At 41.0% G+C, this 26,611-nt stretch overlaps 2 protein-coding genes across 10 annotated transcripts in view; one reads left to right on the top strand and one right to left on the bottom strand.

Annotated features, from left to right (window-relative positions):
- The window catches only part of LOC100346985 (guanylate-binding protein 7), a 178,907-nt gene that overhangs the window by 111,098 nt on the left and 41,198 nt on the right, over positions 1 to 26,611 (top strand). Inside the window, exons 1-8 of one of the 6 annotated variants that reach the window (XM_070078102.1) lie at positions 10,835 to 11,079; positions 12,989 to 13,184; positions 17,174 to 17,301; positions 19,662 to 19,771; positions 19,965 to 20,161; positions 21,470 to 21,715; positions 22,990 to 23,270; positions 24,553 to 24,765. The exons of 2 other annotated variants lie outside the window; for them this stretch is intronic. In XM_070078102.1, coding sequence (XP_069934203.1) covers positions 12,995 to 13,184; positions 17,174 to 17,301; positions 19,662 to 19,771; positions 19,965 to 20,161; positions 21,470 to 21,715; positions 22,990 to 23,270; positions 24,553 to 24,765 — 1,365 coding nt within the window. In that variant the 5' untranslated portion in view covers positions 10,835 to 11,079; positions 12,989 to 12,994. Of the gene's footprint in view, positions 1 to 10,834; positions 11,080 to 12,988; positions 13,185 to 17,173; positions 17,302 to 19,661; positions 19,772 to 19,964; positions 20,162 to 21,469; positions 21,716 to 22,989; positions 23,271 to 24,552; positions 24,766 to 26,611 lie in introns of those variants that run through there. 3 more of the 6 variants (XM_070078098.1, XM_070078100.1, XM_070078099.1) reach the window with 3 other exon arrangements.
- The window catches only part of LOC100347754 (guanylate-binding protein 3), a 216,319-nt gene that overhangs the window by 43,313 nt on the left and 146,395 nt on the right, over positions 1 to 26,611 (bottom strand). The window contains exon 1 of one of the 4 annotated variants that reach the window (XM_008264924.4): positions 6,169 to 6,316. The exons of 2 other annotated variants lie outside the window; for them this stretch is intronic. The gene's annotated coding sequence lies outside the window, so the exon portion shown is untranslated. Of the gene's footprint in view, positions 1 to 6,168; positions 6,317 to 26,611 lie in introns of those variants that run through there. One more of the 4 variants, XM_051856274.2, reaches the window with a different exon arrangement.

Here is a 26,611-nt window from a genome sequence, read left to right on the forward strand (position 1 = left end):
GGCACCAGGCAGGGATGCCCACTCTCACCACTGCTATTTAACATAGTTCTGGAAGTTTTAGCCAGAGCCATCAGACAAGAAAAAGAAATCAAAGGAATACAAATCAAGAAGGAAGAAGTCAAACTATCCCTCTTTGCAGACGATATGATTCTGTACTTAGAGGATCCAAAGACCTCTACTAAGAGACTATTGGAACTCATAGAGGAGTTTGGCAAAGTGGCAGGATATAAAATCAATGCACAAAAATCAACAGCCTTTGTATACACAAGCAATGCCATGACTGAGAAAGAACTGCTAAGATCCATCCCATTCACAATAGCTACAACAACAATCAAATACCTTGGAATAAATTTAACCAAGGACGTTAAAGATCTCTACGATGAGAATTACAAAATCTTAAAGAAAGAAATAGAAGAGGATACCAAAAAATGGAAAAATCTTCCATGCTCATGGATTGGAAGAATAAATATCATCAAAATGTCCATTCTCCCAAAAGCAATTTATAGATTCAGTGCAATCCCAATCAAGATTCCAAACACATTCTTCTCAGATCTAGAAAAAATGATGCTGAAATTCATATGGAGGCACAAGAGACCTCGAATAGCTAAAGCAATCTTGTACAACAAAAACAAAGCCAGAGGCATCACAATACCAGATTTCAGGACATACTACAGGGCAGTTGTAATCAAAACAGCATGGTACTGGTACAGAAACAGATGGATAGACCAATGGAACAGAATTGAAACACCAGAAATCAATCCAAACATCTATAGCCAACTTATATTTGATCAAGGATCTAAAACCAATTTCTGGAGCAAGGACAGTCTATTCAATAAATGGTGCTGGGAAAACTGGATTTCCACGTGCAGAAGCATGAAGCAAGACCCCTACCTTACACCTTACACAAAAATCCACTGAACGTGGATTAAAGACCTAAATCTATGACCTGACACCATCAAGTTACTAGAGAACATTGGAGAAACCCTTCAAGATATTGGCACAGGCAAAGAATTTCTGGAAAAGACCCGGAAGCACAGGCAGTCAAAACCAAAATTAACTATTGGGATTGCATCAAATTGAGAAGTTTCTGTACTGCAAAAGAAACAGTCAGGAGAGTGAAGAGACAACCAACAGAATGGGAAAAAATATTTGCAAACTATGCAACAGATAAAGGGTTAATAACCAGAATCTACAAAGAGATCAAGAAACTCCACAAAAACAAAACCAACAACCCACTTAAGAGATGGGCCAAGGACTTCAATAGACATTTTTCAAAAGAGGAAATCCAAATGGCCAACAGGCACATGAAAAAATATTCAAGGTCACTAGCAATCAGGGAAATGCAAATCAAAACCACAATGAGGTTTCACCTCACCCCTGTTAGAATGGCTCACATACAGAAATCTACCAACAACAGATGCTGGCGAGGATGTGGGGAAAAAGGGACACTAACCCACTGTTGGTGGGAATGCAAACTGGTCAAGCCGCTATGGAAATCAGTCTGGAGATTCCTCAGAAACCTGAATATAACCCTACCGTTCGACCCAGCCATCCCACTCCTTGGAATTTACCCAAAGGAAATTAAATTGACAAACAGAAAAGTGGTCTGCACCCTAATGTTTATCACAGCACAATTCACAATAGCCAAGACCTGGAACCAACCTAAATGCCCATCAACGGTAGGCTGGATAAAGAAATTATGGGATATGTATTCTTTAGAATACTATACCGCAGTAAGAAACAATGAAATCCAGTCATTTGCAACAAAATGGAGGAATCTGGAACACATCATGCTGAGTGAAGTAAGCCAGTCCCAAAGGGACAAATACCATATGTTCTCCCTGATCGGTGACAACTGACTGAACACCAAAAAGGAAACCTCCTGAAGTGAAATGGACACTATGAGAAATGGTGACTTGATCAGCATAGCCCTGACTGTTAATGGACAACTTAATACATTATCCCTCTTAGTATTTTTTTTGTCTGTTCTACTTAATATGACTGGTTTAATTCTGTAATTATCACACAGTTATTCTTAAGTGTTGAAAATTAACTGAAATGTGATCCCTGTTAAACGTAAGAGTGGGAATAAGAGAGGGAAGAGATGTATAATTTGGGGCATGCTCGGGCTGACTTGCCCCAATTGGTAGAGTTGGAAACATACCAGGGGATTCCAGTTCAATCCCATCAAGGTGGCATGTGCCAATGCCATCTCACTATTCCAAGTGATCAATTTCAGTTCACAATTGATCATAATGAAAGGACTAAGAGTCAAAGGGAGCACATAAACAAGTCTAGTACCTGCTAACACTAACCGATAGAATAAATAAAGGGGAGAGTGATCCAACATGGGAAGTGAGATACTCAGCAGACTCATAGAATGGCAGACGTCCTAAATAGCACTCTGGCCTCAGAATCAGCCCTAAAGGCACTTGGAGCTGGCTGAAAAGCCCATGAGAGTATTTCAGGCATGGAAAGCCAAGACACTCTGGCAAAAAGATCTCCGTGAGTGAGATCCCAGTGGAAAGAACAGGTCTTCAAAGAGGGAGGTGCCTTTCTCTGAAGGGAGGAGAGAACCTCCACTTTGACTATGACCGTGTCTAAACAAGATAAGAGTCGGAGAACTCAAGGGGCTTCCATAGCCTTGGAAACTCATGACTGGAGCATAGGGAGATTACTGATGCCATAAACAGGAGTGTCAATTTGTAAAGTCAACAACAGGAGTCACTGTGCACTTACTCCTCATGTAGGATCTCTGTCCTTAATGTGCTGTGCATTGAGGCTTAATGTTATAACGAGTACTCAAACAGTATATTTCACTTTGTGTTTCTATGGGGGTGCAAACGGTTGAAATCTTTACTTAATGTACACTAAACTGATCTTCTGTAAAAAAAAAAAAAAAGAAAGAAAAAAGAAAAAAGAAACTATCAATTCCCAACTTGACTCTCACTGGGATTAAACATGACAATAGGTCTGATCTGATTTCATCATCATTTAAAAAAAATCATCTATTATTTTTCACTTTATGTTTCTGTGTGGGAGCAAACTGTTGAAATCCTTACTTAATATATACTAAGCTGATCTTCTGTATATTAAGATAATCGAAAATGAATCTTGATGTGAATGGAAGGGGAGAGGGAGTGGGAAATGGGAGGGTTGTGGGTGGGAGGGACGGTATGGGGGGGGGAAGCCATTGTAATCCATGAGTCGTACTTTGGAAATTTATATTTATTAAATAAAAGATAAAAAAAACAAACAAACAAACAAAAAAGAGATGTTACAGTTTTTGCAAATACAGATCTGTAAAAGAAACAAATTTAAAGCATATCAAAGATGTGTAAAACTGAGCAAGTGAACCAGGCAAACTAAAGGGTGTTTGCATTAACCCTATTTTTTGAACCAATCTGTATTGGCTTACTTTAATTAACAACATAAAGGCTTGTATACACAGAACTTACTCTTACTTTTATAAGACCACTCTAGCTGGAAAGCAAAAACATGAATACAACATAGGTCTGACATCACTTACAACACTTTAATACACTTTGCATTGTTGGGTTCCCATACCAGGACCCCAACACGTCGAGATGCGCACCCCAAAGACTCAGATTCCAATCCAGTAGATGCAACACGCAAGAGGATTTATTCAATGTCTGCGCACAAATGTCTTGACAGCACAAAGCCATCCAAAGAAGAAGCCCTGAACAGTTGTTAACAAGCATTTTTAAAGGGAAAAACCACACAATTTACTTAATACACACAATTTACATGCTAATTGGATGGTTTAAATGATACACACACGATTCACATACTGGTTGGGGGATTTAAATGAGGGGGTTAGTGGCGGGAAAATTTTTCTGGCTATCGCAGGAGTCACTTTAAGACTTTAGGGTGGGATATCTGCTGCTGGCCAGAAGGTGCCCTGCAACTAGGAGTTATTGCAAAGCCTCGAGGCGGGGTTCTCGCTGTGAACCACATCTCAAGTGACAGCTGGTGCCTAGGGCTCTTTCTAGGAACTAGCACTCTACATGGGGCAAAGGCTACTTCTAAGAATTAACTCTCTAAGTAGGACAAAGGTTACTTCATCTGGGCCAGAGGGGAATGGCTCTTCAGCATAATCTGAATTGACTCAAACAGCTGTTACTTTAACAAATCTAGAGTCTTATCCTTTGAGAGTTCAAGGCATCTGACTGGAAGCCTCAAAGTTGGAAGACTCGTTTAGAATTTAAACTGTTAGAGAGTCAAACCATTTAGCCAAAAGTTAGTACGTTTAACCTGAGCATTTTAACCAAGGCTGTGGGTTAGATCTGATCAGATTTAATGTAATCACTCAAACATTAAAGACAGGCAAATAACGTAAACAACTTCACATAGTAGTTTTCCCAATCAAGACTCAGTCCTGACAATAGAAAAATATGAAACCTTCAAGACATGTGAAAACTCTCATCAGCTAAGTCAGGGACAGCAGCACAGAAAAGAGCTGATCATCAGTGTAGGAGCCCATTGCTTAGGTTTCCATTAACTGCAAAGAGAAAGACCCATCAGGTTGGAAAGGGTTAATGGATTAAGGTTCTTGCTCCCTTAGGTAAGGCCAGCAGTAGCCAGAGGCATTTCCCTTCCCCCCCCCCCCCCATTTAGGAGGGGTTTTGAATTGGAAATGGAGAGGGAAAAAGCAGCCCTAGGAAGCACTCTCCCTAGAGATATCTGGCCTTGCCTGCATGGGTGAGGCAGGCCACATTGACAGGAAGAGAGTGCAGAGAAAGGCTGTGGTCCCCCATTAACAGGGAAGACTGCACGCTGGGGCCTAGCAGACTGGTCATGGGGTTGGGGAGGCGCACTGTTTATAAGATGGCAGCAGACAATCCCAGGGAGGGGAATACCCATAAAGGGGTGGCCACATGGGTGGCACTAGGCTAAAGGTCCCCTCTGTAATTGGAGGGGCCATGGATTGAGGCGGCACTGGGCCTTCAGGGGTTACCACCACACCTGAAGGCTCTACCTTAGTTTTAACTGCCTCTGGGGATTTATGAGCCGCCTGATACTCCTCATCAAAGGCCAACCAGAACATGTGTTTCATATTAACCGGCTTAGGTGTGTAAGATTTTTGGTGTGGCTTTAAGCCTTGAGTCTTTAGTATGTACTTCAGTGCCTTAGGCACTGGGTCACCAAACTTAGCATGAGATTGCCCTATCCTTTCTGGGATACCTTACCTCCAGAGCCTCGCTTAGCCGTCACCCAATACTTTCACTTAGGCCAGAGTTAGTCCTCTCGGGCCAGAGTCAGTCCTTCTTTAGGGCTCCTTTGAGTACATCGTGCCCCACATTGGGTGCCACTTGTTGGGGTCTTAAGCCTGAGGCTAGCTCCTGACCAGCAGGGGACAGCACAAGCACTCCCTGGCAAAGTGAACTGGAGAGGTAAGGTCGACGGGTCAAGCACACTGCAGCAAGAACCCGTGAGTTCTGTCGAAGAAGAAACTACTTTATTGAGGAAGTGTACAGGTTTATAAGGCTTACAAAAGGCATGCGCAGTAGGGGAGCCAACCAGCAAAAAGGTCATGCAGGCGTGGGCGGACCACGTGCAGTGGCATCTTAAGCAAAGTACAGGGATCACGCACTGCCCATGTGTCTGGAACTAAAGCAGACCTATCCCTGCCGGTGGTCTGATCTTAGATAGCTTACCCACAGTAGCCACACACACCCCTCGAAAATCCACCAGGCACCATATTGTAATGGAGATTTGAGGCAATGCCCAATAAAGGTGGACTGGTCTTTGTCTGCTGGTTTACTTCACTTAGCATAAAGAGCTCCAAGAGCAGGGAGGCAGGAGGAAGCAGGAGGATTTGGGTTCTAGAAAGGACTTCAGCCCCTTTGCACATAAGCGGGTAGGATCCTTCCCTCATTGTTCTACTCAGAGCTCTTTGCTTGCAGCCCAGATTGGAAACCCTAGGAGCAGCAGGGCATCCTGGGCACAGCAGGCACAGGGCTGCAGCCTCTAAAATCCATTGAGATACTAAAGGGTCCGGAGAAAGCACCCGCTGGCCTCGCACCAGGCCTGTGAAGTCCTCCTGCTGCCTGCGCCCACCACTCCTAAGTAGGCTGCGCTAGGAATTCCTGGTGGTCACTGTCAGTGAAGGGAAGGGGCCAAGAAGAAGCTCCTCCTCACACTTACCTGACCAGGGCGCCACAGTCAGGACCAAGCTCTCCTCTGCCTGTGCTCACCACTTGCCATCGCTCCTGATCTGGCTCCTCCTACACACACTGTTAAGTTGAAAACCACCGCTGTTCTCGCCACCCAAATAAGGGCTGAGTGGAGGACAACCGAAAGCGAAATCTATGCTTTTCTTGGTAATGGTTGAGATGTTTGCTGTGTTTTACAAGTGGACAGGAAATCGTGGTTTCTAGGAAGAGGGGCCAAGAAAGTCTTGGGCTTCCAGTTTCTGAATCGCTGTGCCCCTGCTCATCCTAGATGGAGCCCCTGTCCCTCTGTCCATTCCGGCACCCTTCAATCAGACAAGAGCAGCCTCTGCCTCTAATGGCCACCACAGACACTGCCTGGGTAACACGCACACTCCTGGGCAAGCTGACCTCCCTGCAGGTCAGGGGCTTGCACAGGGGCCTGCAAGGAAAAGCAGTTCATCCTCCTGAGATCCAAACAGGAAGCACCTGGCATGGAGCCCTTGTGGGGGCGCCTACTCTGGCGGCTGCTGGGGATTGCTGAGGAGACACAGGCAAGCACCCGGGGCTCCAGGCAGACCTCAGAAAGGGCCCCTTGACCTGCGCAGCCCTGTGAGGGTGGCTCAGGTAAGCTGAAGAATGTGTCTCATTGTGTGGATGTTTCCACAGAAGCCGACCTAAGTATGATTCAAATACATTCCCAGGTTCCTGTAGGGTGTATGATGCTTCCTGGAACTAGTTTCTCTTTTTTTTTTTTAACCTGGGGAAAGAAGGGTGTATTTCCATTTACATGGCATAATTCAGTGAAGCAATATTTATAATTCTATCTGTAATGATATAGCATCCACACCATGTTTATACTTTTTATTTTCACAAGTAAGAGATAATATGTGATTTTTGTGTTTCTGGGTATGGCTTACTTCACTTAGCATGATGATCTGAGATCTGTTTGGTGGTTGAATATTACAAGTAACATTTCATCTTATACACACCACACCACGTGACTCAGCAGTGCTGCCTCCCATATCAGCATTAGAAGGAAGCCAGGAACAGGAGTTAGAGCTGGGTATCAAAGCCAGGCACTCCAATATGAGACAGGGTCTTAACTGGCATCTTAACTGCTAGTCCAGATGTCCTGCTAAGCTTTGAACTTTCACATGCTGTTCTTGAAACATAACTCCTTAGATATGCAGTCAAATACTCAGTAAATCTGAGGAAGAGTCTAGAATCAAAAGTAACAGCAAGTCTTGTTTTTCAGTACGAGCTTGAACAAATTGGTCAGCTTCAGTGGATTGCAGAATGTGACTGAGTAGAGGGAGATGGAGGACAACATTTTCTCCCAACTTGACCTGCAGGAAACCCAAGCCATCTGTTTCCCTACCTCTGGAAGGATGTCACATGATCATTTCTTTGTACTACTTTCCTGTTGGCTTAAGGGTCCTTGTCATATGGATGAGCAGAAACTATCAGTTTATTTTTAAAATTTTATTGATTTGCAAGATAGAAGCCATTGTAATCCATAAGCTGTACTTTGGAAATTTATATTCATTAAATGAAAGTTAAAAAAAAAAAAGGTAGAGTTACAGAGAGGCAGAAGCAGAGAGAAGGAGGGAGGGAGGGAGGCAGTAAGACAGATAGAGAGAGGTCTTCCATTTACTGGTTCACTCCCCAAATGACTGCAACAGCAAGAGCTGGGTTGAGTCAGAGCCAGGACCACGTGGATGCAGGGGCCCATGCGCTTGGGCCATCTTCTACTGCTTTCCCAGGCCATTGCAGAGAGCTGGATTGGAAGTGGAGCACCTGGGACTCGAACTGGCACCCATCTAGGATGTGATACTGCAGGCGGAGGCTTTACCCATATGCCACAGCTCCAATCTGAAATTATGAGTTTTCAACAGCTTATTCCTTAGTCATTTATTGGCTGGCATAATGAATGATCTGAAATTGTTTTTTCAATATGTAACATGATCCTTTTAATGCATTCAATTTTATAAGTAATGGTTTAAAAAAGTAAATGGAAAATACAGATGAACAAGGGAAACTAAGAACTTTTCTCCTTAAAATAATACAGGTCTGCTGCTTGGGAGATTTTTCCACAGAATGTTTCCACACATTCCAACAGATTTGTCCCCTGTGCTGCACAAATACCCACAAGTGTCCCTATCTGGAGGGACACATTGGTATCCTGTTGTGAGCTCTGGCTTCCCTGGGATACACATTGTGGACACAAAATTTAGAGTAGTTACACAAATTTCCTCCAAGGATGCTGCAGATGACCCGAGAATAGATTGAAAGAGTCCCCTGATAGGTGGGAGTTGGAGAGTGGGAGTTCTTCTAAGCAGAGTTTATAATCCAGCAAATTGTAGTTACAAATGTAACTATAGTCATTAATTTCTCTGTGATGAAAGTACATTTTTAAATGGAAGATTATTTATGTGGATACTTGAATATGAAGCCCTCTCTAAGTTGTGCAAATTGCGGGAACTGATGAAATCTGCCTTTTAATCAGGGAGAGGCAGTCGCGTGCTCATGACAGTGCCCTTCAGCTGTCAGATGTCACTGTTGTAGATGGAGCCGGAGCCCTGCCTCATGAGGCACTTGTGTACCTAATGGTCCCTGGGAGGAGCAAAGAGCATACTTGCTGAAAATGATTATGGATTAGAATAAAAGGTCTAACCGATCCTGTGTAACACTTGGTGAACTGGCCCCTTCTACATCCCACCTACCCAAATGACAGAATAGTTCCTTTTACTCTTCAGGTTCAGTTCAGAGTCCCTTCTTCTCGCTGTTTCTTTTAAAATTGTCTACCAGAAATTTTAAAGTTCATAATCTTATATTTTTGAGTGACTATGAGACAAAGAGGGACACCCAGGCAGACAAAGACAGAGATGGCTGCCATCTACTCATTCACGTCTCAAATGTCTGCAATGACTGCAGCTAAAATGGGCAGGCTTTTCTTTTTTCTCAGCTCACCTTCTCAGCCAGGAAGCTGAGTATTTATGCAAAGGATAACAACTAAAGTCATTGGCAGGTTTTGCATGAAAGCAAATTCTGGTATCCATTTCAGGACTCAGATGCAAACTTCATCTTCTCTCAAATGAAATGGAAAGTGAAAGCAAGCAAGGTTTCTTTAAAATGGAGTTGATACCCAGAAATCAGCTGTCTTCTAATTATATCTATTGTTTATCTCAGGCAACCAGAACATAGTTCCAGGGACAATTGAATGCTTTTGTCAATGTTTACTAGTAACAGAGCTTTCCATCTACCATCCTACTCCATTCCAGGTTAAGTAAATCTACTGCTGTGAATTAATTTAGAAATGTTGATGACCAGTGATTTAACTATTTCTAAGGAATATATTTATAAATAGAAACATTTATAAATGCTTATAATATGTGTGTATGAAGATACTTCAAATTTAATAGTATTAATGGTATTGATATCCTATTTATGAGTCAATGTTTTTCATCAATTACAGTTAATTATGAATTTCTATTCATGAATATAAATTATTTTATAATTATTAAAATGCAGATGTATAACATGAGAGAGATTTCATGTAAACAAAAATCATTGATTTCATTAATAATTTCTAGGTAATTCTTGTTTATTTAGGAATTCTTTTTTTTTTAAAGATTTATTTATTTGAAAGAGTTACATAGAGAGAGGAGAGAGAGAGAGAGGTCTTCCATCTGATGGTTCACTCCCCAGTTAGCCGCAATGGCCAGAGCTGTGCCGATCCAAAGCCAGGAGCCAGGAGCTTCTTCTGGGTGTCCCACATGAGTGCAGGAGCCCAAAGACTTGGGCCATCTTCTACTCAGGCCATAGCAGAGAGCTGGATTGGAAGTGAAGTAGCCGGGTCTTGAACCAGTGCCCATATGGGATGCCGGCGCTTCAGGCCAGGGCATTAACCCGCTGCGCCACAGTCCGGCCCCTTAAGATTTCTTTTCAACTGTTCCATTTATTCTTAGACACATGTTAAACACAGCATCAGCAATGGGCAAGGCACTGTCATGTTAGGGGTCTCTGGGCACAGAGGAATTATTCACATAAAAATAGTTCAGATGGTGTGTTGCCCTGCGCCTCCCAGTGTGCGGCCTTTTGGCCTCCACTCACTCCTGGGTTGGGTGCTGCTGTCCCCTCTGACACAGTATTGATGGACAGCTCCCCTCTGCCCACCTCAAACACTGAAGTCTGTCACCTTTGATTATGTGAACGCTGTGACATCTAAGGAATGTTAAGGATTGTTCTTTTCAGTGGGAACCTAGAAGGTCCGGAGTGGGCGCTCCCAGGGAAAACTGAGACACATTCTTCAGCTTACCTGAGCCACCCTCCCAGGGCCTGGGAGGTGTGAAGGGGCCCTTTCTGAGGCCTGCCTGGAACACAGGGTGCTTGCCTGTGTCTCCTCAGCAACTCCCAGCAGCAGCCAGGGTGGGCGCCCCCTCCAGCGGCCCCTTGCCAAGCATTTCCGGATTGCATCTCAGAGGACACAGCGCTTGTCCCTGCCAGGCCTTGGGCAAGCCCCTGGACCTCTTCTCCGGGGCAGTCAGCTAGCCCAGGAGTGTGCGGTGTAACCCAGGCGGTGCCTGCGGTGGCCACCAGAGATGTGGCAAGGATGCTGTTGTCTGAGTGAAGGGAGGCCGTTTGGACACAGACACAGGGGCTCCAGCTGGGAGAAGCAGGGGCAGAGGTTCAGAAACTGGTGGGCAGCCTGGACCTCCCTGGAGCTACCTTCTACAAGCATGTTTCCTGTGGAATACTTTCCACACTTAATAGGTGTGGCTTCAGTTTCGGTTTTCCTAAATGGCCCTCAGTTGAAAGGTCAGGTGCGCTTTATTTTCATCTCCTGAACGAAAGGAGCCAGACCAGAAGCAGAGAGCAAGAGGTGAGTCTGCACCCTGGCCAGGTAAGTGCGCAGCAGTGCTTGGCGTCTGGACCCCTCCCCTCCCCTCCCCTCCCCTCCCCTCCCCTCCCCTTCCCTTCTGGACAAAGATAGCCAGGAATTCCAGCTTAGGCTTGGCTCTGGTGGTGGGCACGGGCACGGAGAGGATGGCTCTGAGACCTCGGGCGCTGTCGCCCTGCGGCTGTGCATCTTTGCCTGACTGGAAGCAGAGTGCTTCACCTGTGTTCCCAGCATGCGCTGCTCCTCCTGGGGCTTCCGCCATAGGCTGCAGTGAAGGTCCTGAGGGGAACTTGAGGGACGGATCGCACTCCCCTATATATAACAGACAAGCCCTTTCTGGGACTGCGACTCACATTCAGGCTCCCTTGAGGAGGCTCTGCTTTGGGTTATCAGTCAGTCACAATTTAAAAAAAGAGAGAGAGAGAATCTAATACTTGTTTTTGTGTATCTCGGAATATTTTGCATTGAAGAAACTAAAACCATCGTAAATTAATCTGTTTCTTCCCAAAACTATTAAAATCTTTACTCTGAGTTTAAAACAATCCTATAGTTCATTTTCTTTTGTGCACAGCAATGAATAGCTCAGATTTCACTCCCCAAATTCTGCTCCCATCTACCTACAAAAAAAGAATTGTAATTAAAGGTTCTTAGAAAATAAATTGGTGATTTTTTAACAGATATCCTGATAATTTTCATCTTAAAAATCAAATTGGAATATATTAATAATTTTAACTTGCTTACTGTAGAAGGAAAATATTATCCCTGAAAATTTAAAAATACCTGCACTGAGATTGTTTTTCTCAGCATCACATGAATGAATCGGGCAATCATTTTCGCTTTCCTGTAACACTGATTAGAAAGTCTATGCTTACAAAGGTGAAGTCCATTTCCAGGCAATGAACCCTAGAGTTTGAACCCTGGGGTTGCACCTTGGCAGTCCAAGAGCAGCGTCTGTGCTGTGACATCCCGGGACAGCTCTGGGTTCCTGAAGCCTGACAAGATGAGGGGTTCTGTCAGAATCTCTCCCTTCACTAGGATGAGGGATTCTGTCAGAGCTGGGTAGATCCCAGACACCCTGGCTCCTGTATCTCTTCCCCATCTCTGACAGTCAGGTATCTGTTTATTTCAGTTACAGAAATTCCTGGTCCCCGGTATTTGTCGGGTTACTCCAGACCTCTGCCAGGGCCTGTTTTGAGAAGAGCTGCAGAATTCATCTTTCTGCCTTCTTACAGGATCCTCCTCCATCCCTCCTGCTCAGTTCACACCAGTCACTGCACCGGACCTCATCGAGGTCTGGAATCCAAATCACTGGGAGATTTTCTCAGGGATTTCTTCCCTGATTACTCAAAATATAAATTCAATCCCAACCACCCCTATTCCTGATCTTTGCATATTTTCTTCTGAGAGCTTACCATTATTTAACCTGCTTTCTTTTCCTTATTGCTATGTGTATTGTCTCCTCAAACTAGGCAAGAGCTGCTTAATACAGGAATTGCTATCAGTTATAGTAAGTACTCGTGAAATATTTGAAAATTAATGAGAGACACAATTTTTTTGGATGTCTAGAATCTTTTCTGACCACTCCCTTTTTCCTTCATATCATAATCTTCCTCTACTTACCCCCAAAATAGTAGTGGTTTTTAAGGTGCTGACATTAGTACTTTGTCTTGTTCTATTTTAACAGAACCTAGGCAGAGTTTTTTAGAGTTCTTGTAGAAACAATAAGACAATGTACATGAGGCATCTGTCCTTGGTCTTGACATGATGAAATATTTTTCCTTTAGAGACATACAGGACATAGCAAATTGACATGCATTCCACAGGCAGAAAGTTCATATGCTTTTGCTTTGAATAACCACTAGCTATGACTTCAGGATCCTGTTTTCCAATAAATGAGTTTTCTTGGTTACAGGTTACCATGGCAACTAATATCACCATGAAGACCCCCATCTGTCTAGTGGAAAATTGGGAAGAGCAGCTGAAAGTAAATCCTAAAGCACTGGAGATTCTTAACCAGATATCTCAGCCTGTGGTGGTGGTGGCCATTGTGGGATTGTATCGTACAGGCAAATCCTACCTCATGAATCGCCTGGCAGGACAGAAACATGGTGAGTGTGGGCCTGGGGCAAGGGTCATTTACTTGACACCGGTGACAACACAGGCTGATCACACCTTGTCCCTGTCACCTTAAAGAAGAGCATAACTCCTCCAAAGCAGAAAGCTTCTATTTCTCACCTCCAAATTTTTACCTCAACTATATGTGTCCAGAAAATCTCCTTCTCTAGTCCATTAATGAAGATTTCCCCAACCCTTCTAAAAGATCCAGTCAACCTCATTTTCTTTACATTTTTACCATTTTTTTTTATATTATTTGAAGATCAGAGAGACACAAACAGACAGAGATCTTTCACCTGCTGGTTCATTTCCAAATGCCCTCACAACTGGGGCTGGACCAGGCCAAAAGCACTTAGAACTCTATACAGGATTCACTGGCATCTGAGTACTTGAGTTGCCATTTGTTACATCCCATTGTATGTGCTATTAAGAAACTGGATGAGAAGCAGAGGTAGAACTTGAACCAGGCCCTATGATATGGGATAAAGTTGTCCCAAATAACATCTTAACCACCGCTCCAACTACATGCTGGTTATCTGATCCCATCCATTATAACCTGCCCATGAGGTGAGCTACAGTAATTACTTCTTTCTTCCTCTCCCATCAGTTTTTCACCAACTGTATGTTTAGTTCAAGTAGCATATAAAATTTTAAAACTTTTTAAAAAGTAAATTTCAAAAGCATGCATAGTAGAATTACTCTATATTCAATACCAAAATTGAGCTACATTGCCTTCTATTTTGCTTCGTGCCATAATAAATTATTTCCCCTACTCTTTCTATATTAAACTTTCTCCAATATGTAAACTATAACACATACAGAAGAATATATAATGTACACATGTACATAAAGTTAATAAATATAAAGTGAATGCCTATGTAATCAGGATCAAGAATTAAAAACTTTACAAAAACTAAAAGGTCCAAATAATACCCCCTTACACTCTCATTTGAGCTCATCAGTATTTTGGTTTTCATGTACACTCTTCCCATTCTTGCTTTTTAACAATAGTTCTACAGCATATATATACACTCTAAGACTTTTGCCTTTCTTTTAACACTTTTTTTTACAGGGAATTATAGTGATTTTATTCTTGGGTGTCTCTCATCTTTCCTTCAGCAAAACTTTCAAGAATCCTCTAGATATTATATATATTGTTAAATTATTGAGTTGTACTATTTTACATTATGTGATTGAGAATACTACACCTTATTTATACATTTGTTGTTAATGAACATTAGTAATATTTGTAGTTAGTATTGTTTATGAATGACAGTCATGAATGTTCTTGTATTTATATCCTGGTGAATATGTATAAATCTTCCCTTTACAAGATACCCAGGAATGTAACTGGGGCATCAGAGATAATTGTCTCCAGCCTTTCCTGATAATACTAAATAGTTTTGTGTGCAATTTACATGTTTGTTAATAGCAATGGAAAACACTACACATTGCATAAATTTAGTAACATGAGACAAATGTTAAATTGGGCTTATCTCTAGACTGTGTAGTTATATATTATTTATCTCATGATGATTAAGTGTGAGCTTCTTTTAACATATTTATTTGCCATTTGTATTTCCTGGTTTATGAAGCCTTCTTTTTTCTTTTTCCCTACCAGTTGTCCCTTTGCTTTTACTGACATCTGGGACAATGTGCTTGTTCGCATATTTGTTGGTTCTACTCTAAATTTATGCAATAGTTTCACCCCTAATGACTGACTTCCTGCCTGGCTCAGTGTCATTAGGGATTGACCATTAGTCGACTAAACTACTAAACTGTGAAGATCTTGCATCTTTTTCCATCTCTCTCTCTCTCTCTCTCTCTCTTTCTCTCACTTTTTCCCTCAATCACTCTCTCCCAACCTTCTTCTAGGCCTCCCTCCTTGTCTGCTTTTGCTTTCTCTCTCCCTCTCCCCTTTTTACTTCCAATCTTCCATTGACCCTAAGACACAAAGTTTAATTTTCCTTAGAGACATTTTCATCATCAGTCTGCAAAATGCACTTTCACTTGCTTGGATCACATATTTTTTTAGGATACTCTTTGAATAATGATAGAACTTAGAACTGTAAGAGACAGATATCAGACTTAAAGGTTCAACAACATTGTTCTTGTTGTTCACTCAAGACAGCCTTAAAGAGCAATATTGTAAATTCTCTGTACTCTACTAAGAGAATCCGTGCTTCCAAAATGCTTTAAACATCTGAACTCTGACTCAACCACTCTGCCATATCCTAGGAAAAATGGAAAAAATGAGAATCACTCCCAGTCCAGGTTCATGAGCAGAACCAGATGACTATTTGTCTCTCTTAGAGTGTGACTCACTGTGCATGTGTATGTGTGCTTGTGTGTTTATATGAAGGCACTTCAAAAATGTTGTAGAACATAGAACTAAAAGATATTTTACTTTTGGTGGTAAATGTTTTTCAAATTCATGTGACTGAGAGTCCTCAAAATGTTCATGGAAATTGTGTGTTGCAAATAAACATGTGAAGGGATTTAAACATGTTTGGTGATAAACTAACTTACCATTTAGCTTCATTTTCCCACAAACTTTATAAAGTAATCCTCTCCATTCACACTTGTCCTTTCTGCAAGGGGGAGTTGGACTTTTTCTCTATTAATCAGTCAGCAATCAGCTATTACCATAATGCAGAAAAGACTAAAACATCTCAGGCTTTCTGTCCTCTCTGAGAGAGCACCCAGAGCACAAGAAAAACCTTCCACTGGTTCCTGGCCATGAACCTCAAACCATCCCCTTGTGGGCTTCAGCCTTTGGAAAGCAGGGCCAACAGGACTCACAGCTCTGTGCTGCTTTCCATTCACTTACATCTCCCTCCTGAGGGTAACCACACAGGACTCATAATTAGCTTGAAGAAGAGAAAAGAGAAAAAATGAAGGGGAAGATGTGGGAGTGAGAAAAATACAAACTGGAATGTATCAGACTAAGTTGTGGTAGGGCATGGACGATCAATTCAAAAATAATTGAGGAGAGTTCATTGGAGGGATTTACAATGCAATGTACGGGGTACAGAGAAACAGTGTAATGTCAGAGAGCACCGCAGGAGGGCAATAACAATGTCCAGGGGGCATTATCTTCCCCATAGTCTGAAGAGACAAGCAAAGAGTAGATGCCAGATCATGGTCAAGACCAGAACCGTAGGCTGGAGCCACATGAAAGGAGCTGTGACCTGAGATAGAGGACTGAGGCACTGGGACGCTGAAGCCCAGCAAGGTGGAAGCAGAAGGAACACGTGCCTGCATTCCTGTCTCCTGTGAGGCTTCCCACTGATGGAGCCCTAGGAGAGGCTGGGAGGTGAGAGAGCTCTTTAGTCTCAGATAAAATGACGTGGGGTAGTAGACTTATACCAGCTCTACCATGAGTTGTTTGAGTCTTTGAAAGAGCATTTCTTGAGAAAGTCATGCACACATGGCCTGCGCCGCGGCTCACTAGGCTAATCCTCCGCTTGTAGCACCAGACCCCAGGTTCTAGTACCAGTTGGGGCGCCAGATTCTGTCTGGGTTGCCCCTCTTCCAGTCCAGCTCTCTGCTGTGGCCCGGGAGTGCAGTGGAGGATGGCCCAAGTGCTTGGGCCCTGCACCCGCATGGGAGACCTGGCTCTTGGCTCCTGGCTCCTGGCTTCGGATAAGCGCAGTGCACTGGCCGTAGCTGCCATTTGGGGGGTGAACCAACGGAAAGAAGACCTTTCTCTTTGTCTCTCTCTCTCACTGTCTAACTCTGCCTGTCAAAAAAAAAAAAAAAAAAAAGTCATGCACACACACACATACACATATATATATACACACATAGTTTTATGTATATTTATGGGTGTGTGTGTGAGTGTTTATGTACATATAAAATTTGTTTTCAGAAAGTACCCATTTCTTGACCAGCGCTTGCATTCCTACAGGTTTAATGAATATAACCCTGGCCACCCCGTCAGCCTGCTCTCGGGGTTTTTTAATTGTCCTCTTCCCTTCAGGCTTCCCTCTGGGCTCCACCATAGAATCTGAAACCAAGGGCATCTGGATGTGGTGCGTGCCCCACCCCTCCAAGCCAAACCACACCCTGGTCCTCCTGGACACTGAGGGCCTGGGCGATGTGAAAAAGGTAAGCCAGACAATGTTCTATGCCCTCAACTGTGCTCATATATTTTTATTTGCCACATCACTTCACTTTTTCTGACACATTCTCCAAACCACAAATCCATTAACGAGCAATAAGGTTAAATTCAGTTTCTCAACCTTCCTTAGAAGCCTCAAATACTTTGATATGTAATAAAGAGGGATTCTTCTTCTTCTTTTTTTTTTTTTTTTTTGAGGGATTCTTCTTATTTTTAATGCTGGAGTAATTATTTAATTTAATGATTATAAATGAACTAGTCAGTTCCACACTCCGCACTAAGTACTAAAGGTAAAACTGTAAATAAGGTAATGGGTAGAGCCTAGTTGTAGAGACTACAATGCAATCTGTTCAGCGTAGCACCAGCACAAAAAGTGGGAAACTGATCTAATCGTTTGAGTTAGGTAGAGTTTCCTGAGAAAGCTCTATTCTATGGATCAACAGAATCTACTAAAAATGGGAGGTTGAGTAGGAAGTAGTGACAATGAAAATATGGTTTCTGTGAAGAAATCTGTTGAAATCACCTTTAGAAAAACTTCTGTTTATTATTAAATTTTTAATCCAATTCTCTGAGCTTTGAAGATGAATTCTTCTTTGACTTATTTGAAAACATGAACTAAACCCCACCCCAAAATGATTAATGGGTGATTTTATGCATTTTATCTTTACAATATCAGGTGCAATCAACATTTTCTCTTTATATATATGAATCTCAGTCTAAAGGTAAAGAGGCAGCAATAGATCTTTGGCTTCTCTTATGATGGGAGAAAAGCACCAACTTAGATTTTAAAAATTTTAAAATTTTAAAAATTCAGTTTTAAATCTATTGATCGTTATCTAAGTATAACCAATATGGACTGCTAATTTTTAATAAATGATGCTTTACATGAATCTTCTATTCATGTAACTAAATTTTTTAAAGGATCAAAGCAAAACAAAATATAAAGTGTACAAGAGATACTACTGGCTGATTTTGTGACTCATACTGTGATAGGGTAATGCCTTTTACATCTTGACAGGAATCTCATTTCCAGCCTCCCCTCCCACTCCAGCCTGTGTACTCAGCACTTCCATCAAGTGGGATAATTTTTAATGCCTTTATGTGACTGTGAGCTAAAAGTTCCAACTTAGCCTCTGTTAGTTCTTTGTCTGCTGGATCCCTTCATCTTTACAAACCCTTTTTCTATCTATGAACTCTTCAAATCTCAGGTATTTTCTATTTACTGCCATCATATCCCAGTCACACAGAATCCCTTCTCATTCTGAATTCAGGGTAATTATTCACATTCATAGGCCTCCATATCTTCACCTTTGTTGTGTTTGTTTGGCCTTGGTCAAATTTGGATTCCACTCATGGGAAGGATTATCATTTTGGTTACACTCATATAGTGACATGTTTGTTGCTCTATAACATCATCCTCTGGAGCTTAGATTGTCATATGGAACTTTATAAGCTCAAAACGTATGCAAATTCTGTCCTGATGAAGAGTTGTTGAACTTAATTGCATAGGATTTGTGTCCATGTTATAGTAATCATCAAGAAAAACATTTTCAAAGAAGAAGGAGGTGACTTTCTCTGAAGGGAAGAGAGAACTTCCACTTTGACTATGACCTTGTCTAAATAAGATCGGAGTTGGTGAACTCAAAAGGCTTCCATAGCCTTGGTATCTCATGACAAGAGCCTAGGGTGATTACTGATGCCATAAACAAGAGTGTCAATTTGTTAAGTCAACAAAAAGGAGTCACTGTGCACTTACTCCCCATGTAGGATCTTTGTCCTTAATGTGTTGTACAATGTGAATTTATGCTATAACTGGTACTCAAACAGTATTTTACACTTTGTGTTTCTGTGTGGGTGCAAACTGTTGAAATCTTTACTTAATATATACTAAATTGATCTTCTGATATAAAGATAATTGAAAGTGAATCTTGATGTGAATGGAATGGGAGAGGGAGCAGGAGAGGGGAGGGTTGCGGGTGGGAGAGAAGTTATTGGGTGGAAAAAGCCATTGTAATCCAAAGCTGTACTTTGGAAATTTATATTTATTAAATAAAAGTTTAAAAAGAAAAACATTTTCAGTGGGATACTTTTATTCTTACTAGTAGACACCTATGTTTAAGCACTTTTTTAAATACTTTGACAGTAACAATGTCCTTCATTTATTTGAATATACAAACTGAGTGTGGTCATAGTATATCAAAACCACATTTCTTTTTAGTAATTATATTTGTAATTTGTAATTAATTCAGTTATAATATAGCCAAAGTGTGAGCAAACAACCAAATGAATGATAGATGAGTAAATGAAGAGCAGATGTGTAAGTCTCTTGTTTCAATGGATTTCCCAGGGAGACCCTAAGAATGACTCCTGGATCTTTGCCCTGGCCGTGCTTCTGAGCAGCACCTTTGTCTACAACAGCCTGGGCACCATCAACCACCAGGCCCTGGAGCAGCTGCAGTATCCTTCTAGAAATGGAACTTCCATATTTCACTGAGTTTAGGAGAATGTTGGCGTTGTTTCTTTTTTATGTAACTTATTTTCCTGGTTCTTTAAGAGTGGACATAGGGATAATGGAAGTGTTTTTCCGAGTTGTTTCTAAGTGAGATGTAGAGTTTGTGGTGTAGAGTTTTTTCCTTAACTGAGATTTCAGCTTTGTTACTGAACTCACAGAGTTAATCAGGGCAAGATCTTCTCCCCCATCTGATGAGGTAGAGGACTCCGCAGAGTTTGTGAGTTTCTTTCCAGACTTTGTGTGGGCTGTGCGGGATTTCACCCTGGAACTGAACTTGAAAGGACAGCTCATCACAGAAGATGAGTACCTTGAGGATGCCTTGAAGCTGATTCCAGGTATCAGAGTGTGCTCTGGGGATGGCTGATTTAGTTACAAGGTGGGGTCAAGCAGGACTGTCCTATAGCATTTGGAATAAATGTTTATTTGAGATCAAATTGAAGACCAAACTAAAGACAACCGGTGATTGAAAGATGGCCATGATTTTGTCAATTATTACTGAAAAATTTCAGAGGATGAGATTTAAAGTCAATGAATAAATGTAAAGTTTAATGTTACATTAACCATTTTAGTCCAATCCGTAAAACTTTAAAAAATGAGAACTGCAATAAATGTTATTACTTCTTGGACTCACATTTGTCATACTTAATTTCAAGCATTTCTCTTACTCTATTCTGAGAAAAATAGATCAACTAGGAAGTTATTAAACAAAGAATCACAAGGTAATCAAATGACCTCTTTGTTGAAAATAAGTTTCACTAGCTATGTTTTACTACCTTTGACTGATGGATCGATCCTTCATGGAAGCATAATTATATCTTCAGCAGTACAGGGGAGAGGGGATACTGCTATGTGCCTACGCTAATACAGTCATTTTGTCTTATTTATAACACCAACATCTTCATCCTTAGGTAATGTGTGATCAGTTTAGTGTTATCAATTTATTACAGTTTGTATTTAGAAGTGTAGAGAAGTAACAACACTTAGAGGGACAATACCCTTTATTTAATTCTTTTATTATGTTTTTTTTTAACAAAATGTATGCCTCAGAAGCTCTTCAGTTACTGTCCATTCCAATATAAACTTACTTTGAGAGCTAGTGATGTCTCCAAATTTTATTTAGATTAGCTTTTTTTTTAAAGCTTACTGCTAAAGTACTCTATAAATGTGATAAAGGGTGCGCATATATTTGGTCATGTTTTTGAAGCATTTTTTGCGACTGACTTGAATGTTTTCTATTCTTATGCTGTTTTAAAAATGTCACATCCTTATTTCTAGCACTACTTTAATGTTCTTATTTCATTTCTGACATGAAACTGTAATATTAGAAATATGTTTCCAAAAGGTTTTATTAATTGATTCTTCAAAATCGTGTGAGTATAGTCACTCTACCCACCACAAGTGAAAAGGATCCATGATAAATGTCTTCTCTTGAAATGAATACCTTTCATTCCACTTTAGAGTAATTGCATCTCCGTGCAGAAAAGGATACCCCATGCTTTGTGTATATTAGCATGACTACTTTGCACATTTGGATAAAGGACAATTTACAGACTCAGGAGCTGCCATATCACAGAGATTCCTGGAAGTCCTCAGCCCTTTGTTTGCTGTCTCTTCAATGAGTGCTCTCTTTTATAATTCCACAGGAACGAATGCCAGAATTCAAAATTCCAACAAGCCCAGAAAATGTATCAGGTATTTCTTTCCAGAACGGAAGTGCTTTGTCTTTGACCGGCCCACAAATGATAAAAATCTCTTAGCCCGTATGGACAAAGTGCCAGAAGATCAACTGGAATTGAACTTCAAGGAGCAGTCAGAAAAATTCTGCTCTTACATCTTCACACATGGGAAGACCAAGACCCTGAGACAGGGAATCATTGTCACTGGAAATCGTGAGTTTCCTCTGTGTCAAACACGACTTTCTCTAGATCAGTGTGTGATGAAGCTGTGATTCTTCTGTGGGCTTGTCAATCATTTCATTTGTTTCTGTATAGGAATACAGAGAAGGAGATGCTCCTACCACACCTACAAATGATGTTTCTTAGTTAAATTTTCCCTAAGTTGGGATTTACTGAGGTATTATTTATCTCTTGAAAGGAACACACATATGACGCAAGCAAGTAAAAAAATACTATTATAGACAAACCTGCATATGAGAAATCCTATAGGATAAGAGTTTTTCAGTGCGAAGCACAAAAGGTTGCAGGAATTTAAACCAGTCAGAAGATAAACAATAGGTGGTAATCCAATGAAAGCTCATCAAGAGTTTAAAAAAAAAATTAAACTTGTTCGGCACCATGGCTTACTTGGTTAATCCTCCACCTGTGGCACCGGCATCCCATATGGGCACCATATTCCCAGTTGCTCTTCTTCCTGTCCAGCTTTCTGCTGTGGCCTGGGAGTGCAGTGGAGGATGGCCCAGGTCCTTGGGTCCTGCACCCGCATGGGAGACCAGGAGGAAGCACCTGGCTCCTGGCTACGGATAAGCGCAGCTCTGGCCATAGCAGCCATTTGGGGAGTGAACCAATGGAAGGAAGACCTTTCTCTCTGTGTCTCTCTCTCACTGTCTAAAACTCTACCTGTAAAATAAATTTAAAAAAATTAAACCTAAACCCACTACAGGGATGGCTTCATGGACATATGACTGGTCAGTCACAGGGTCCCCATGCTAATATCAGCTCGTACTTAGTACAACATGCTGGGTGGCTGGTACTAAACTCCAGAGGATATTTTTAATAAGTGGGCTAGCATTTTATTTGGAATGAGAACACACAAATTATGTGATTTTCCTAATGTAATAAATTTTTACTTTATTTAAATGGAGAAGTATTTTTCTAGAAACCTCTAAGTGATATTACTTATAATCAATTATTTAATTTTGAATATTTGTGAATTTGTGAGCCATAGTAGAAAGGGTGAATAGAATCAAGAACCATGTTATAACTCACAGAAGGATTCAGAGAGTAAGATGGGAAAGGAAGAATAGAAGAAAAAACCAGAGGGGGAAGAGAGAAGAAAAGGAGGAAGAAGGGAAGGAGGAGGAGCAGGAAAAGAACACTTCAAGATAAGTAGAATGGTTTTGATGTTTGGGATGCTGATTCATAAACCCTGTGAAAACAATGAATGTGAACTATCTGTTTATTCCCTAAAATTATGCGTTAATCAGGGCTGGGCAGTTTGGTGGAGATGTACATAGACACCATCAACAGCGGAGCCGTCCCTTGCTTGGAGAACGCAGTGACGACTCTGGCCCAGCATGAGAATGCTGCAGCCGTGCAGAAGGCAGCCGAGCACTACAGCAGGCAGATGGCCCAGCGACTGGTGCTCCCCACAGACACGCTCCAGGAGCTGCTGGACCTGCACGCAGCCTGTGAGAGGGAAGCTATTAAAATCTTCATGGAGCACTCCTTCAAGGATGACAACGGGGAATTCCAGAAGAACCTTTTGGTAAACATCTGAACATCTATCCTTGCCAGCGACAGCCTTTCTAGATGACACCTAAAGTCTGTCTTTTCACCCTGTGATCATCCCCCTACCATAGTAGAAGGCATCCTGATTCTAGAGAATGAAAGAGCTCTGTGGACTACAGGTCAGCCTTTTTCTAAAGGACAGACACTTTATTTATTTATTTATTTTTTGGTGCTGCAAAATAAATCATGAGTTTAGTGGTTTTAAACAGATAACTATCACACAGTTATGTTTGCCAGACATGCATGTCAGGGTGTCTAGGTCCTCTGCTATTGTAGACAGACTGAAAGAAGGTGTCAAATGGGTTTGGTCCTCAAATAAAGAATAAGGGAACCCCTCCATCTTTAAACTAGTTATGTTGCATCAAATATTTCTCTTGTTTCTAATTTCTCTGGTTTCCTTTTCTGACATCAACTAGAAAAGACTATTTTTAAGAGTTCATTAAAAAAAAGAGTTCATGTAATTGGATAAAGTCAGATACATTTTGATCCATTGTTAAGTTAACTTGTGCTATCTATCATGATCTAAACATGAGAGTAACAGCCATCATATTCTCAGACCCAGGGAATATGAGGGATATGGACACGAAAAGTAGAGAAGTTTATGGAAAATCTTAATTCTATTGACAACAGGTACCTTCATTAAAAATTCATCTTTATATTTATCTAGACCTGATCTTAAAAAGCCAAAAAAAAAAAAAAAGCCCTCAATTTGTCATGAGGAAACCCAGTTGGATTATAACTTTCAAGTATAAACAAAAATTATTTTTCTACCTATTCATACATATTTAAGCCATCATCAAAGAATCCATAAGGGGTTCAAAAGTTGGTTCAAAATGTACCTAAACAATTAGTGAAATATTAATCGCATTTATTCTTATAACTTCATATTTCTGGCCATAGCAATCCATATGCTCTGAGGAAATTTTAATTGCAGTCAAAATTCACCTTTCTGTTGTTAGTCTTGGTGACCAGGCCACTGTTAATCTTATTATTTATTAAAGGACCACAGAGTTCAGGGCTTCTGACCCTCATTTACAGATATTGAGCCTGGGCCTCTCCCCCATGAGAAATACGTGGCTTTGCAAAGGTGAAACAGGCAATGACCAGAAGTAACAGTGAAGTAAGTCTCCTGACTGCAGGTCCACTCTTTGTTCTGGTCCACTCTGAGGCCGTCCAAATCCTCCTGCCACGTGTATCACAGGTGGACCTTCCCTGCTACTCATTCCTTTCTAATGTGTGAACCTACGTTTCCCTGGCAGGAAACCACAGAGCAGAAAAAGGAAGAGTTCCTGCTGCAGAATGAAGAGGCCTCTGTCAAATACTGCCAGGCTGAGCTTACACGGCTCTCAGCGTCCCTGATGGAAAGTATTTCAAGAGGAGTTTTCTTTGTGCCTGGAGGCCACCGTCTCTACTTAGAAGCAAGAAAAAGGATTGAAGAGGAGTTTGAGCTGGTGCCCAGGAAGGGAGTGAAGGTGAGGAACAGGGGGGAGAGTTGGTCAACTGAGTAGAGTTGTGGGATCTTTGGTGCTTGTTTTGAAAATGAGGACCACAGCATCGCGGTGGAGGGAAACATTTGCTATGGTCTGGATATTAGTCCTCCAGGGTTGAATGTTCAAGATTTGTCCTCGCCCTCATTGTGGACACATGAGAGATGGTGAGAACTTGGGAAATGGAGCCTAGTGGGAGTTTTTTAGTTCATCAGGGGCTGACTTCAGTGGAGATTAAGGTTGTAGTTCTCATGGGACTCTGAGTTAGTTATAATGAGATTAATTTGTTAAAAAAAAAAAATGGGACTGGCCCCTGAATCACTCTCTGGCTCACTTTCTGGCAATTTATTCTACACATTTCATTGTGATACTACACTGTGTAAGAACCAGAGCAATGTTAGTCAGAGCCATATTCAGGCTGGTGCTGACCCCTTGAACCTTCAGACTGTGAGCTAAATAAACCTCTATAAAACAGCTCACTTCAAGGATTGTTAAAATCATGGAAAACAGCATACTGGAGCAGTATTTTGACATTTTAAGTGTTTTAAAATCCATATATAGTTATGTATGCCTAGGTAAACTAGAAATATTTCTTCTCAGAGAGCATCTGGACTCAGAAATCTTTGTGTGATAATCATTTCTTTCCCTCCCTCCCTCCCTCCCTCCCTCCCTTCCTTCCTTCCTTTCTTTAATAAATCAAAGGATGGACTTTAGGTTTAGTGAGGAAAAATATTCTCAAAATGATTATGATCTTATCTTGGGTGGACAAATTCATATTAATTAAATATGGCACAGATATGTTTATTATAGTGGTGTGCACTGATAGTAGTAATGATGATGATGATGACTATCATGACATTCACTCTCTATACCAAGTATAGTTTTATATTATTTTATTAGATTATGAATTTAATTCTCAGAATCCTATAAATCAGATAGTAACATCATCCTCATTATACAGGTAGGAAACATGATGCATAGAAAAGCTAATAATTTGCATTTAATTACTCACTTAACAAATAGCAGGTTTGACAAGGTTGTTTTATCTACTTGACCACTAGACATTCATTCTTTTTTCTTTTTTTCAAATTTTTTCTGTTTCTATAATGATTGTACCCATTTGCATTCTCCCAATGGTTGTGTAAGGGTTCTTTTTCTCCACATTCTCACCAACATTTGTTAAATTTTGAAAGACAAATCATAGCCATTATTTTTTTAAAAAATACAGATTTATTTTTATGTATTTGAAGAGTAACAGGGAGCATTTTCTCAAGCGTCTGTTGGTCATTTGAACTTCTGCTCTCAGAAAATGCCTATTCAAGTCCTTTGCCTATATCTTAACAGATTTTTGTTGTTGTTGTTGAATATCTTAAGCTCTTTATAGATTCCAGATGTTAACTTTTTATCTGTTGTGTAGTTTGCAAATATTTCTCCTATTCTGTCACTTGCCTCTTCACTTTGCTGAGTGCTTCTTTGGCAGTACAGAAGCTTCTCAATTTGATGTAATCCCATTTGTCAGTTTGGACATGGATTACTTTTGCTTCTGGGATATTTTCTAAAAAGTCTTTGCCTATTCCAAGGTCTTGCAGTGTTTCACCAATATGCTCTAGTAATTTGTTGGTATCGGGTTGTAGATTTAAGTCTTTAAGTATTTGATCCATTTCCAGTGGATTTTATGTAAGCTACGTGTCCAATTTCATATGTTGGCACACAGAAATCCAGTTTTCTCAGAATCATTAGTTGGAGAGACTGTCCTTGCTCCAAGGATTGATTTTAGCCCCTTTGTCAAAGATAAGCTGGTTGTAGATGTGTGGATTGATTTCTGGAGTTT

This window comes from Oryctolagus cuniculus, chromosome 7 (genome assembly GCF_964237555.1).
Source record: "Oryctolagus cuniculus chromosome 7, mOryCun1.1, whole genome shotgun sequence".
Classification (NCBI taxonomy): domain Eukaryota; kingdom Metazoa; phylum Chordata; class Mammalia; order Lagomorpha; family Leporidae; genus Oryctolagus; species Oryctolagus cuniculus.